The 15483-nt window shown below is 44.5% G+C and overlaps 2 protein-coding genes across 2 annotated transcripts in view; both read right to left on the bottom strand.

Annotated features, from left to right (window-relative positions):
• The window catches only part of LOC116502596 (zinc finger protein 845-like), a 123771-nt gene that overhangs the window by 101794 nt on the left and 6494 nt on the right, over positions 1-15483 (bottom strand). The window lies entirely within an intron of this gene.
• Positions 891-14066, bottom strand: LOC116503417 (zinc finger protein 98-like). The gene is made up of 4 exons (XM_032209819.1): positions 13730-14066; positions 13546-13613; positions 11201-11330; positions 891-1901 (listed from the first exon to the last, which is right to left on the bottom strand). The coding sequence occupies exons 2-4, from the start codon at positions 13600-13602 to the stop codon at positions 1153-1155; spliced, it is 936 nt and encodes a 311-aa protein (XP_032065710.1). The 5' UTR covers positions 13603-13613; positions 13730-14066; the 3' UTR covers positions 891-1152.

The following is a 15483-nucleotide window of genomic DNA, read 5'->3' as shown; positions in this document are numbered from 1 at the left end:
TAATTCTATAATGCTGAAGAACATTAAATTTGTTATTTGGAATTTAAAACAGGGATCTAATCTTGTTGCCACCCAGACAAAGAACATTTCAGGTGTGGGTTGTTGTTTTTCCTCTTCATAATAAGCCCATTTGCATCTTGGAACATTAAAGATCTTTGTGGAATAGCCAAAATGAAAGCAGTGGCTTTACACAGTGAAAATTGTGACTATTTGTTTGAACAAGAAATGCAAATTATGGATGAGAAAAAATCTTTTAGCAAGAAAATGGAGAGAGTAGATTTAAATCAGTGGAAATTGAAATTTTTTAACTTGGCATTTTATTAAAAACAACCTAAACTCCTATAGATTTATAATAGGTAAACAAACAGATGGCATTAATCATTTTTATGTCCTAATCCAAAATTAACCTAATTTTTGACAGAACAGTACTGATAACATTTTGAGGCTCCAATTTGATGAGATGGGAGTTGCTGGAGAGAGATTTTAATTCACTTCTGCATCCACTAGTGAATCGGAAGATTTTTTTTCTTTTTAAAGATTCCCCCAAAGACATAACATTCTCCATCCAGGAATGGACAAAGCCCTGGTGCCTGACGTCCTAAGCCCGGTATGAGTCCTCAGTGGGTGGTGCCCCTATCTGCAATTTCAGCTCAAGCAGGAGATCCTATACCATTACAGGATCTATTGATATTCCTATAGGATCTATTTCAGACAAGTGGCTATCCAGTGTGTGTCACACACATGACTCATGTTTAAGTGATCATCCATTCGGACTCCCAAGGTCCCTCTCACAATTACTGATTTTGAGCCAGGTTTCATGTAATCTGTTTTTCCTGCCCAGGTGTAAAATCTTACTTTTTTCCACATTAAGTTTCATTTTGTTGGATTCAACCTTCTTTCATTTGGATCAGAAAGGCACAATATGCATAAACACACAAATCTATAGAGACATGGTGCGTCAGTGATTAGAACGCAGTACTACAGGCTAATTGCCCACAGCTAGGAGTTCGATCCTGACCAGCTCATGGTTGATTCAGTCTTTCATTCTTCTGAGATCACCAAAATGAGGACCCAGATTGTTGAGGACAATATGCTGACAATATGTAGACTGCTCTCAGAGTATGATAAAACATTTTGGAGTGGTATATAAGTCTAAGTGGAATTGCTATTGCTATATAGTTTCTCCCGAGGGTGGATCCTTTTATGAGAAATAAGACCACTATTCTGAGCAAAACTCTTTCCACATTCCATGCATTTATATGGTTTCTCCCCTGTGTGGATCATCTTATGGGTGGTAAGATTACCTCTTTGAGCAAAACTCTTTCCACATTCCATGCATTTAAATGGTTTCTCCCCTTTGTGGATCATCTTATGGGTGGTAAGATTACCTCTTTGAGAAAAACTCTTTCCACACTCCATGCATTTAAATGGTTTCTCCCCTGTGTGGATCCTTTTATGGATAGTAACTTGCGCACTTCTTCTAAAACATTTTCCACATTCCAAACATTTATAAGACTTCACTTTTGTGTCAATCACTTTTTGAGATGTAAGGATGGTTTTTTCAAGAAAAAGAATGATTGTTCCATTGTAATTTTGTCCGTTGTGTCTTCTTATAGCATCTTCTCCTTTGTTTTGGGTTAAATAGTGTTCATTTACTTGTACTTTAGCTTTGATTAGATTCACATTTTTTCCAATATATTTTTTCCTTATTTTCTCTTGTTGGGCAAAAAAGTCTTGCATCGGAGTATCAGTGAAACATGAGCTTTCCTGATTCCAATTCTTCAACTGGTTTCTGTCATGGGTTTCAATTTCCATTTGAATTCCAAACTTCTCAGTTCCATCTTTAGTATTGAGCACTTGGAACAGTTCACAGGAATCTTGTTTCTCCTGCCCATTATTACCTTCAAAGCAAAAGGGAAATGAAAATAATAACAAAGTTAGAGAAAAAGGTGAAACTGTAGAAAGTCAAGTGAATTTCCTTCTGAATTTCTCCAAAATTCCATAGGTTGTATGTTAGCATGCTTATAATGGTATGATATAGATATGATGATTTCTATATTTATGAATCATGAAAGCTTTGAAAATATCTAGAAAACAATTATATATATATATATATATGTATGTATGTATGTATGTATGTATGTATGTATGTATGTATGTATATATGTTTTCTGAGGTTTTCGCGGGTGTTAGTATGTAGGTCTCTAGTTGTTCGGGTTTTCTCCCGCGTAGAATTGGAGATGTCTTGGCGACGTTTCGACGAAGTCACATTCGTCATCTTCAGGCTGCTGCTGACTACTTCTCCTGGAAACACCAAATCTGAAGTAGTCAGCAGCAGCCTGAAGATGACGAATGTGACTTCGTCGAAACGTCGCCAAGACATCTCCAATTCTACGCGGGAGAAAACCCGAACAACTAGAGACCTACATATATATATATATATATATATATATATATATATATATATATATATATATATATATATATATATATATATATATATATAATTGTGTGTGTGTCTGTGTGTGTGTTGTATTTGTGCTGATAAATAATATTGGGCTTCTGTCTGGATGGTCTCTTGTGACGAGCCGATGGACAAAGAATGGAAGCAGTTAGCTTCCTCCCATAATTGGGGCATACCAGGGGTTGTGACACTATATATATATATATATATATATTTAGTGTCACAACCCCTGGTATGCCCCAATTATGGGAGGAAGCTATATATATATATATATATATATATATATATATATATATATATATATGTGTGTGTGTGTGTGTGTGTGTGTGTGTGTGTGTGTGTGTGTGTTTATTTGTGCTGATAAATAAATAAAGGGAGACTAGTATAGATCTATTTCAAGCTATTTAGCTCTCATCAGCTAGCCATACCCTTACTGGGATTCGAACCTGTGCTGTATTGCATCTTAGGCAAAGGTCTTAGCCATCAAGCCACAGGTCTCCTCCTTATCAGCTGAAGCCAGGGAAGAAGGTATATATTAGTGTCACATCCCCTGGTAAGCCCCAATTATGGGAGGAAGCTAACTGCTTCCAACATCTGTCAATTGGCTCGTCACAAGAGTCCATCACGACAGAAACCCAATATTTTTACTGTTGCCTTTGTTATATTTGTGTTTTTATTTGTGCTGATAAATAAATAAAGGGAGACTAGTATAGATCTATTTCAAGCTATTTAGCTCTCATCAGCTAGCCATACCCTTACTGGGATTCGGTTTCTGTCGTGATGGACTCTTTATTTATCAGCACAAATAAAAACACACACACACACACACACACACACACACACACACACACACATGTTCTGTCCCCCCTTAACGGCTTGTTAACAAACGGCAAGCAGACAAACTTAAAAGGAAGTCTTTTTATCAGTTCTTGGCTCAGACTGGCTTCGAGCCCAAAAATAGCATAAATACAGTCTCTGACTAGATAACGGAATCCCCCACCGCAGGGCCCTTTCCCCGGGGTCCGATGGTCTGGATGCGGTGGGAATGTCGTGTCCACAAGATGACCCACACCCATTTCCCTTGGTGCCTTTTTCATGAATCCCGAACCTCTGTAGGCATAGCCCCCTTGAATCGGAACTCTTTAGGTATCTGGTGGCCACCATGTTTCCTTCCGCCCTTCACGGCGTCGACACCCCGTCCAGGGTCATCCAACCTCCGCAAGGCTGACCCACCAGCCCCCCTACCATCGGAGGTTGATGGCAGCTGTACCAGCTTTGGCCGAGCCTTAACACCCTGTCCAGGGTCCTCCACCCTCTGCAAGGCCGACCCACCAGCCCCCTGCCATTGGAGGTTGATGGCACCTCTACCAGCTTTGGCCGAGCCTTAACACCCTGTCCAGGGTCCTCTGCAAGGCCGACCCACCAACCCCCTTTCTGTCAGAGGTTGACAGCAGCTCTACCGACTCCTGCCGAACCACCACGCAATCCCCTCCCGCAGAGCCCTTCCCCCGGTTTTGATGATCGGGGTGCGGCCCAGAAGGGTTGGTGACGGCCTCCATGGAACATGGTCCAAGACACTGGCACCCCATTGGGAACCTAGAGACAAAGTCCAGTGTTGCGGAATCTCGGCGGAGTTCTCTTTGTAGACTTGTCCCAATGACACTGGGCACATGACTTCACACACCTCCGTACGTCATTTTTCAGATGGGGCCACCAAAATTGACGGGAGGCCAGGCGCAACGTCCAAATAAATCCCCAATATTTGGATGCAGACGCGCAATGAATCTGCGCGAGCACCTGTTGACGGATGTGCCCTGCGGGAACATAGAGCCAGCCTCAATGTGGAATCCTGGCTATGTAGCCTGAATTCAGACACATAGTCCTGCAATGAACCACTCCCCTGCTGCAGTGATTCCAGACTTCTAGCAGCTGTTTCCCCCTTGATCGGATCTTCAAACATCCATTTGAAATACTGACAGAAGCCCTGGAAGTCATCCAACAAAGGGCTCTGCTGAACTAACAAGGGGGTGGCCCAACGGGCAGCTGTGCCTGAGAGCAAGCTGTTAATGAATCCCACCTTCGTCCAGTCAGTGGGAAAGTCCTCTGCTCTCAGGCTCTGGAACAGCTGGCATTGTCCCAGAAACGCGGCAAACATGGCCAGACTCCCATCATATTTATCTGGCATGGCTACTGGGCACTTCCTCCTTGTCTGAGGGGTGGGGGGTTTGCAGCTCTCTGCAACTGTTGAATTTGATCCAACAACATTGCAATTTGCTGTGCCATTAATCCATTTTCAGCCATGAGCTGCTCCATAATTACTGAGATTAAGGCTTGTCAGGCAGGAGTAAATCTGTTTTGTCCCCCCTTAACGGCTTGCTAACAAATGGCAAGCAGACAAACTTAAAAGGAAGTCTTTTTATCAGTTCTCGGCTCAGACTGGCTTCGAGCCCAAAAATAACATAAATACAGTCTCTGACTAGATAACGGAATGAAAAACAAAACAATTCTTACAAGCAATGCACTTCTCCAAGTGTAGCCTTGAATCAGGGTTACAGGAAACACCAAAGCACTTATCCAAGTGTATCAAGCAATGTTGTATGCACGAAGGAACGTTGACTCCTGCGACTAGGGCATGGCAGCATCCGTCCTTTTATCTCCAAACCTGCCTCTAACAAGCCCCAGCTGCATAATGAATCTTATATCCTGAAAAGACTCACAGCAGACATCTGCTGAGTCATAAAACACACACACACACACACACATACACACACACACACACACACACACAAATCTCACTCAGTTTTGAGTTAAGGAATAATCAGAGGAAACATCCAAAATTTATTGGGGTGGGCTAATTTCAGCAGAGATATGTGAGAAATGAAACAATTTTGAAACAAGCCCCTTCTTTCTCAGTGTACCTTGGAGCAGCTGATCCACACCGTCTCTGTTCCCGTTCGGCCTGTTCCTTGATCCCAGTGATGAGATTTTGGAGCTAAATCCCTTGCTTGAAGCTTCCCATTGGCTTGTAAACACTCCTCGTGCTGAGACGGGAAAGGTTGGGAGGCTTCAAGAATGACTATTTCACTGGCCCAAAGTATCATCGGCTTGAAAGGGCACTTTGGCCAAATCTGTTACAAGCTTCAGTTCACAGAGAATGAAGTTCTAAAGTACTTTAGTATGAGATCACATGAGACCAGTAGTGCAAGATCCCAGTCTACTAATCTTGCGTGATCTCGCACTGCAGTACGTTAGGTCTGTGTTCTTTTCAGAACTGAGGACTGCACGAGATCCAGGGCAAAACCTTACCGTCTGTTTACAAAGCATTTTGCCCTGGATCTTGTGCAGGTCTTGGTTAGCAGAAAATAGAAGCGTAAAGCACTGTGGTATGAGATCATGTGAAATCAATAGTGCTAGATTTTCCACTACTGATCTAAAGTATCTCTCACTACTTTAGGCCTTTTTTTTCTGCAAATGCAGCAAAGCAGGCAAAGGAACCGGCGGTTTGCCACATCATTGCAAGGTAAGTCCCGGTGGATTGGGGTCGGGGTATAGGTAGGGCAAATGTTGCAGCACCTCTGCTTTCTGTTTTGACCGAGGCTTCCCAAGAGCATGAAACAAATGCCTTGTCCAGAGAAAAATCTTTTGTCAGGGTTCCAAGTAACACCCCCAACGAAAGAACACTCGGAGGTTTGAGTTTCCTCAAAGTTCCATTTTATTAGATAGGTCATATTGGCACATCTGGGGAAACCCGGATCTGAAAGCTTCCAGGTTTTCCCACCCAGTTGAAAGTTCAAGACCCTGTCGCAAAATCCACAAGGTCACATGGTCTAATCCTTCATTACCACGAAGAAATATTCCTCCCATCCACATCTGTCCAGGTGCAGGGACAAAGCTACCTTGACTTTCTGAGAAAGAATGTTATTAGGGCTACACATTACCCATACTCTGTATAATCTCCCCTCCCATTTTTCCACAGTAGAAAGTGTGGCCAGCCTGAAATCCAAAAAGTAATAGCTGGCTTCCAGGTCTGACACCTGGAGGGTCTGTTTTTTGGGGTAGTCCAACAAAACGGGACCTTTTTCTGAAGGAGGGGCGCAGTCAGGGAAGCAAAGCAGGAGATGAAGGTCCGATAATAGTTAGCAAATCCGAGGAGTTGCTGGACTTCATTCGCCAAGGAGGTTGCCAACCATGCAAAGACTCAACCTTGTTCAGCTCCATCGCAATGCTCTCAGGAGAGATGTCCCTAGGAATTCGATGATGGACTGAAAAAACTGGCATTTTTCCAGTTTTGCATACAAGTGGTTCTCCAGGAGCAGTTGCAGGACCAGACGTAGGTGCTGTTGGTGGCTCTCCTGGGAGGAAGAGTAGATTAAAATGTTGTCCAAGTAAATCATGACAAACTGATCCAAGAGGTCCTGGAAGATGTCGTTCATAAAATGTTGAAAGACGGTGGGAGCATTGGTCAACCCAAATGGCATGACAATGTCCTCATAATGTCTAATGCTGTCTTCCATTCATCCCTGGGCTGGATCTGAACTAGATTATAAGCTCCACACAGGTCCAATTTGGTGAAGCCGTTCAAACAGTTTGGAAATAAAGGGCAGAGGATACCGTGATGGTGTTTAAATTGCAGTAGTCACAACAAAGCCTTAAGTCTCTGGTCTTCTTCATGAACAAGATCGGGGTGGACAGTGGCAATGAGGGCCAGATAAAACCCCAAGCCAAATTTTTGTCCAGGAAGTCCTGCAACATGGCCAACTCAGGGTCCGGCATCAAGTACAAACGCCCCACTGGAAGCAGCACGTCCAGAATCAAATCAATAGGGCAGTGGTATGGCCGGTGTGGAGGCAATTGGTTCGCCTCCTGCTCGCTGAAGACATCTGCGAAGTCCGCTAGGTCAGAAGGCAAGGACACTCCGGGTGGACTCAGCAACTGGCCTGCGCAGACTTGGTGGGTGTGGTCCACGCATTGCAAGCTTGGGAAAGTGATTAGGTTCTGGGACCAGAAGACTTGCGATTGTGCATCCGGAGGCAAGCCAAGCCCAAGCCCACCAAATAATGCAGACTGGAGGTAATATAAAACTGATTAGCTTCTTCATACCAGGTGCAAAAGTTGTGTGGCGGCCTTAATAGGTCCAGACAGAAGGACCCTGCCATCAATGGTTTCCATAAGCAGAGGGGGATCCACTGGACAACGAGGGACTGAATATTTGGAATGCGTCCATAAGGGCAACTTTGTTCCGGGCCAAAGCCTGGCTAAGCAACTGGAACTCACTGATATATTCCTGCAGAGGACACTGGTCCTGCTTCAGGGTCTTCAGGTGTCAGGTAGCAGTCTGCGTATTGATGGGGTCCTCATACATCAGCCTGAGGTGGTCACAAAACTCCATGAAATCATCAAGCAAAGGACTAGCCTGGACCAGCAGAGGCATGGCCCAGCGAGCCCCAGAGCTGGAGAGAAGGTTAATCATAAACCCCACTTTATCCCTGTCAGTGGGGAACTCTTCAGCTCTCAGCCTGAGTTGAGCATTTTCCCAAGAAAGCTGAAAACATGGCTTGGTTGCCATCAAATTTATCAGGCACAGACACCTGGCATTTCCTCCGGGGAGGTGGAGCAGTGGTGAGCTTGGAGCTGACAGCAAAGGCACCTGTTGATTAAGCTGAGTGTTCTCCACATGAAGCTGCTTCATCTTAATAGAGGTTTGTTTGGGCAGGAGTGAAACTGTTCTGATCGAGGCTTCCCAAGAGCATGACACAAATTCCTTCTCCCGATAAAAACCCCTTTTATTAATTTACTGTGATTTCTGTTCATTCACAATCGGCAAAGTCTTTCAGGGGAGGATTTACAGTCACAGATCTTATCTGGCTTGGAGAACTGACAGGCCGATATCTGCAGAACTTGGCAAAGTTAGCCAACTAATTGTCTCCCGCAAACTTCACTCTCCTTTCCCTCCTCTTTTATTTCTTCTGGGAGGGGCCATTCATTGTCTAGCCTTACTCCCAAGTCAACCCCTGTTCTTTAATTGTTCCCTTCATTTGGCAATCTGCGCATGCGCACACTGGGAATAGGCTCCAGATGTTCGTCTGCCTCACTGATGTCTGCCTCTGAAGGCAGCTGATAGCTGGCAAGTGGCTCTGGCCCCCTTTCTGCCTCAGACATTGAGCCCTCATCAGAGTCTTCCCCAGGACCATGTTCCTTCCCAACCTCCTCACTGTCCAAATCTGCTGCCAACTCTGCTGGCTGTCCACAATACATTTGTAAGTGTGAATGACAGCCATGGTGCCGCAACATTCGCAATTTCAGGACTGCCTTGGGAGTGGGCTAGGTCGTAACTTGGAATGGTCACTTAGTGAACTGTCGTAACCTGGAAATTACCTGTACCCCTAGGCTGCTCTGAATCACACTGCATGAGGCCTTCGTTCTTAAATTGGATTAGGACAGCGGTTTTCAATCTGTGGGTCACGACCCCTTTTGGGGTCGAACGACCTTTTCACAGGAGTTGCCGAGGAGCCTCCCGCGGAGAAGTTAGTGAGAAGCCAGCTTGAAGGAAAGGAGCGGTTTGGGTTCCCCGCACAGCGGAAGAAGAGGTGTGTGTGTGGTGGGTGGGTGGGGAAAAGTAGGTGCTGGAATGGAGGCGAGGAGGGGGAAAAGAGAGACGCGCGCAGCACAAAGGACGCTGGGAAAGCAGCTCGCTCTGAGTGATGGGCAGAGCTACGGAAGCCAAGAGGTACCATTTCTAAGGCGTAAAACAAGGCGGGAAAAATAAAATAAAGGAACATGGGATGCGCGTACGCTGAGATTCCCTATTAAGACTTACCCATGCTTAGCATGGGTAACAATCTTAATAGCCTTTGGCCCCTCTCCTGCGGCTCCCTGCTGACCCAATCAGACAATCTGCTCTCCATCCCGAGAAGGCATGAGCCTCTCACCTGCTTTTGCGATTCCGCATCCTTCACAGGCAACTCAGTGTCGGGAAGAGCTCCAGCCCTTTTCTTGCACTCATTTCTTGCGCGCGCACAAGCAAAATATCCTCCTGGGACAGGATCAAGGCTGAGGGGACAACAACTCTTCTCCCGCTGTCACCACTGCGCAATGAGGTGAGTAACTGGGTACGCAGCACAGGGGAGCCATGCTGTGCAGGAGACTCCTCAGCGCCAGATTCAAGTCAGCGCGAGCCACGGTCCCCTCCGGGTTGGCTCAGGAAGGAGGGGAATGGGGAGCAGCAGCAGCAGCTGGTTGGGTGCAGGGAGGGAAGAGCTCCAGTTCTCCTGCACTGCACAGGGCTCTCCTTGCGCAGGGCTCTGGAACTCTTCCCTCTCTGCATCCAAAGATGCCTGCTCCGGCTCTTTCCTGAGTCAACATGAAGGGGACCGACCTGAATCTGGCGCTAGCACAGCACAGCCATCTACTCACTTCTCAGTGGCGGCAGCGTAAGGAATTGCTATCCCCGCCGCCATGATGCCAGCCCAGGAGGGTATTTTGCTTGCACACTCAAGAAAGAGATGAAAGAGAAAAGGGGAGAAAGAGAGAGATGGAGAAATGAAAGAGAGCTGGAAGGAGAGAATGGGAGAGAGGGAAACAAATTAGAGGGAGAAGGGGGAGAGGGAGAAAGAAATGAAAGAGAGCTGAAGAGAGAAAATGAGAGAGAGGGAAAAGAGGGAAACAAATCAGGAGGAAAGAAAGGAAGAAAAAAGAAAGAAAAAAAGAAACTAACTTTTTCAGACCTATGACGAAAGCAATGGTAAACTAGATCTCTTGCCAAGAAAACTTAGCCCAGAAGGCACAAATTGGAAGCAAGTCTGATTTTTTAAAGAGAAAATAACAGAGATAGCAAAAAATGCATCTGAAAATAAAATTATTTATAATTTTGGAAAACGTATTATATTGTCAAACTCAAAAGAAATCAAAATATATATATCCTATTGCTGTTAGTATAATCTTGCCAGCTTCTATCAACTTAAGAGTTCACTATGAAAAGATTACAGAGAAGCAATTTCCTACAATTAATAACTTTATTTTGGATTTGCTATCGTATTCAATGAGAAAGAAAGAAAAAGGAGGGAAAGGGAAGGAAAGAAAGAAGAGAAAGAGAGAGGAAAAATAGAGAAAAACAGAAATGAGAGGGAGTGGGAGAGAAGAGAGAGACCCTATTCCCACAGAAAACACTGAGCCATGAAACCTTGGTAGGCATGTGGGGGAGGGGGATGTCATGTGACTGGGTGGGAGTGATGTTGAGTTGGCCACACCCACCCAGGTTTTGTGGCTCCCAGTGTTACATAGTAGCAACGAAAATAATTTTATGGCTGGGGTCACCACAACATGGGGAACTGTATTAAAGGGTCGCGGCATTAGAAAGCTTGAGAACCACTGGATTAGGAGAATACTCTTCCATGGCCTGAGTGTGGAAGTTCTGTTTTCACACAATTTTGCAGGTTTCAGAGGACAAATGACAAGACATTCCTCTCACATGACCTCCAGAGGTCACATAAAAACATACCTCATTCTTTTCAGCCTCCACAGATAAGTTCAAATAGAAATGGAAAAATACAGATAAGAAATGGCAGAGAAAGCATCTAAGCAGAGAGACATTGACTCTTTCTTTCCTTGGAGTACGAGAAGGTAGATCCTTTCCTTCTCCCTCGCAGGAGATAGTATTGGATTAGTGGTTTTTTGAAATAAAAAACTAACTATAATCTGTCTTTATGAACTCTCTGATTGGGATTAGAAAACACTTACCCAGAGAGACCACATTCCTATGGTTTTCAAACATGACTTCAGAATGGAGTATTTTTTGGTCAGGATCCAGCTGAGACCATTCCTCCTCAGAGAAAGACACAGCCACGTCCTCGAAGGTCATAAGACTCCCCTGAACATGGAAAAAAGAACACAACAGGAGAATTAACAAGATTTCATCATCTTAATCAATGACTTAATCAATCAAGAGCCGAGGTGGCGCAGTGGTTAAATGCAGCACTGCAGGTTACTGCTAGATCAGCAGTTCAGCGGTTCAAATCTCACCGGCTCAGGGTTGACTCAGCCTTCCATCCTTCCGAGGTGGGTAAAATGAGGACCCGGATTGTTGGGGGCAATATGCTGACTCTCTGTAAACCGCTTAGAGAGGGCTGAAAGCCCTATGAAGCGGTATATAAGTCTACTGCTATTGCTATTGACTTAGCCAAGAGAATACAACGGGAACTCATCAAATTTGTAGACAAGACCAAATTGACAGGAACACTCCAGAAGATAAGCTTGAGATATAGAAGAATCGACAGATTGGGACACATCTAACGAAATGAAATCAACAGTGAGAAATGTAAGACTCTACATTTAGGCAAGAAAAACCACATGCACAGGCATAGAATAGGTGGTACCTGGCTCAATAGTAGTAAGTCAACAGGGATCTTGGACTCCTAATGGACAAGCACTTAAACATGAGTCAGCAGTAAGCTACAGTTGCCAAAAAAAAATCTCAAACAGAATCATAGGCTGCATTAAGAGGGGGATAGAATCAAGATAACATGAAGTGTTAGTACCACTTTATGATGCCTTGCTAAGACCACACTTGGAATATTGCATCCAGTTTTGGTTGCCAGATGTAAAAAAGATCTCGAGTCTCTAAAAAGAGTGCAGAGAAGAGCAACCAAAATTATTAGTGGACAGGAGGCTAAAACATATAAAGAACGGTTGCTGGAATTGGGTATGTCTAGTGTCATGAAAAGGACTAGGGGGTGACACGATAGCAGTGTTCCAAGAAGAAATGGATGGAAAGTATTCAAGGAGAGAACCAACCTACAAGTAAAGAGAAATTTCCTGACAGTGAGAACAATTAATCAGTGGAATGACTTGCTTCCAGAAACTGTGGGTGCGCCAACACTGGGGGTGTTTAAGAAGAAATTGGACAGCCATTTATCTGAAACGTTATAGGGCTTCCTGTCTGAGCCGAGGTTGGACTAGAATACCTCCAACATCCCTACCAACTCTGTTATTCTGTTCCATTGTTCCCAAATTCCCAAAGCAAAGATATGCAATACCATGTTAAATGGCTGTGTGTCACACAAGTCCTAATTTTAGGTGACAAAATGGGCAAATCTGAAATTTGCTTTCACTGAAGAAATATTTGGGAAGTTTTATCAAGTTGATTGATTCTGCAGAACTTTCGGTGCATTTCAGTAAAGTAATTCCACCTCTGGATCAATTGATCCATTGCTCTATCATTGATTGATCTGGTAATCTGAGACATTGGCTGAAAGGAAAAAACCGAATAAGAGAAATATCGTTGGGAAAGTCATTTCTCAGCCATTGCAAAGCGGTAATGTTTGATCTCCTAATCCAGGCGCAAATCAGAGGATTGAAAATTATTTTGTAACACAAAGTACCGTGATTACATACTCAACATGTCCACTCCCTTTGGATTGTAATAGTCTGCTTTATTTTAAATATGATTTGCTTATTTTTGGACTACAGGTTATAAATAAGGTTTTTTTTAAAATAGTAATGCTGGAATGTGAGCATTTATTTATTTTTCATTAACTTTGCACAATTCCGAGTCAAAGAATTACCAAAAAAAATGGATCTCTAGCACTGTTACGAGTCGAGATGGTGCAGTGGTTAGAGTGTAGTACTGCAGGCTACTTCATCTGACTGTTAGCTGCAGTTCACCAATTCAAATCACACCAGGCTCAAGGTTGACTCAGCCTTCCATCCTTCCGAGGTGGGTAAAATGATGACCCAGATTGTTGGGGCCAAAATGCTCTGTAAAAACCACTTAGAGAGGGCTGTAAAAGCATGTCTATGAAGCAGTATAGAATTCTAAGTGCTATTGCTATTTCTTGAAGGACTTTTAAAAAATTGCTTCCTATATACTCAAAGTTGGAAGAGTATCTAGCAGAACAAGATAGCCAGAGGAAGCTATGCTGGTTGACAGAAACTTGAACCTTCTATTCTGCTCTCCATGTTGTGGAAGATCACAAGAATAATCCAGGCCAAACAAGAGGGGAAAATAGAAGGACAGAGAGCACTCTCCATACCCACTTCACTTCCTGAAGGGAGAATAGAAATATAATTACTTTTCCCTTTCTTACTTGGCTTGGAGGTTCAGCCGCTGTTTGATGTCCATCATAAAAACCAGAAAGCTTCATTCTTTGTTTCTCTGTAAGGAACAAATAATTTCAAAATGCATAATTAACAAAATAGGAGGAGATATTCTATAGAAGAGAAGAGAGACCAAAAGTAAGATAGATGGGCAATAGGAGGATCTTCCATTACCTCCTGAGCTGTCCTGACTTTGATCTTCCCAAGGGATCCTCCTGAAAAATAGCTCCTGAGAGGGATTCTCTCCCTCAGGATCTCTGATCTCCACAGTGCAGCACTTCAAATAGGAGGAAGGAAAAAAGAAGCAGAATTAATGTATGTCACACGAAATAAAATGGATTCTTATATTGTGAACACAACCTCAAAGCCCCCAATATCCATCCATGTGGTTGAGTGAGAAAACAATGGAACAATGTCCCACAAGAAGAATTGGTGGGACATTTGTTGTAATATAGTTCCTTGTGTAGGCGTAGCAGTCACCCATGGCCCAGTGGATAACGGGGCATGCAGAGCCACGCTGAATCACACAGGAGACAACTGGCTCCGATAAAGCCATAACATCCTGATAGTGAATAACATAACATTCTGAGATGTGCTCTACCAATGACGCCCAGGATTTGACCATATATAGAGAGAACTTTCCTGAAGCAGTAGATTAGAAATTGTACTTTTACAGGCTGTTTTTTATCACATGCTATTGCTCCTCCTGCCTTTGTTCTATCCCAATAAAAGGGGCTACCAGACCCCCAATCTGGGTCGCTCCATCCCGAGAAAATTCGTCTCCTGTCTTTTCTCAACATTGGCTTCATGGGCGAACAGCGGAAACTTCACATTTGGTGACCCCGACGTGATTCGAACACGCAGCCTTCTGATGGACGTGATTGACATGACCGACGTGATGCAACGTGATCGACGTGATCTTCCTGTGTCACCAGCCTTTCACTCATCCCCGACTTGGCAAAGTCTCGCAACCAGGGCCTGCCGTTAGCGAACGGAGCACCCTCCCAATCGTGAGTATGGGCTCAGGTTTCTCGAAGGCTCAGACTGCACACCTGCAGGAGCTTCGGGGAATCGTTAAATCGTCTGTTGCAATCTCTCAGGCGACAGGTCATCCGCTTCCCATTCCCCTGAAAAAACATTTCCTCTCTCTATTGGCTTACATCTGAGAATTGTCCCATCTACCCAGAGAAGGGCTCTCTTAAAGTTTCCTTATGGCTTCAATTGGGTGTTTATTTTCATAAGTAACCTCGAGCCCTGCCAGAAGTTCTCACTACTTGGAGACTTCTTGTAAGATGCCTTCAAATTCATGAGGAAGGTATGCGGGGGGCTGCTTTTAAGCCTTCGGCAACATCTCCCCCGCGCTACCAGGAGATCGCCCCTCCTGGGGCCCTCTCCAAAACTCCTCCACCTCCCCCGGCCCCTCCGGAAGAGAAGGTTTCCCCTCTCCCTTCCGCCCCTTCCCCCGCCCCGCAAGTGTGGCGTAGCGCTCTCCAAGACGCTCTGCGCGATGCTTACAATCAAGGGGACATGGAATTGGCACAGCATTGTTTCCCCGTTTCCTTTCAAACCAACGCGGCTGGGGGGGTTGTGCCCACTCATACCTCAATCCTCTATAGGGTTGTTAAAGATCTGAAGCAAGCAGTTTCTACCTATGGGGTGCGATCCCCATACTGCAAAGGACTGTTCCAAACCCTTTTGTCAGGCATGCTTCTTACCCCCTCTCAATATGCCATTTGGACCTCCGAATACCTTAGAGAGATTAACAAGGCGATTGCCAAGGGTCTGCCTAACAATGTTACCGCCCCTCAGCTAAGGGGAGGGGATGGGTTTGATACGGGGCCTCTGCAGGCCACGGCCCCACGGGAAGCCCTTGGAATTCTTTTCACAGATGTTTCACAGAGCAATTGATTTATAGGATCCGAATTGGA

This window comes from Thamnophis elegans, chromosome 2 (genome assembly GCF_009769535.1).
Source record: "Thamnophis elegans isolate rThaEle1 chromosome 2, rThaEle1.pri, whole genome shotgun sequence".
NCBI lineage: Eukaryota > Metazoa > Chordata > Lepidosauria > Squamata > Colubridae > Thamnophis > Thamnophis elegans.
This window is presented reverse-complemented; position numbering and strand designations above follow the sequence as displayed.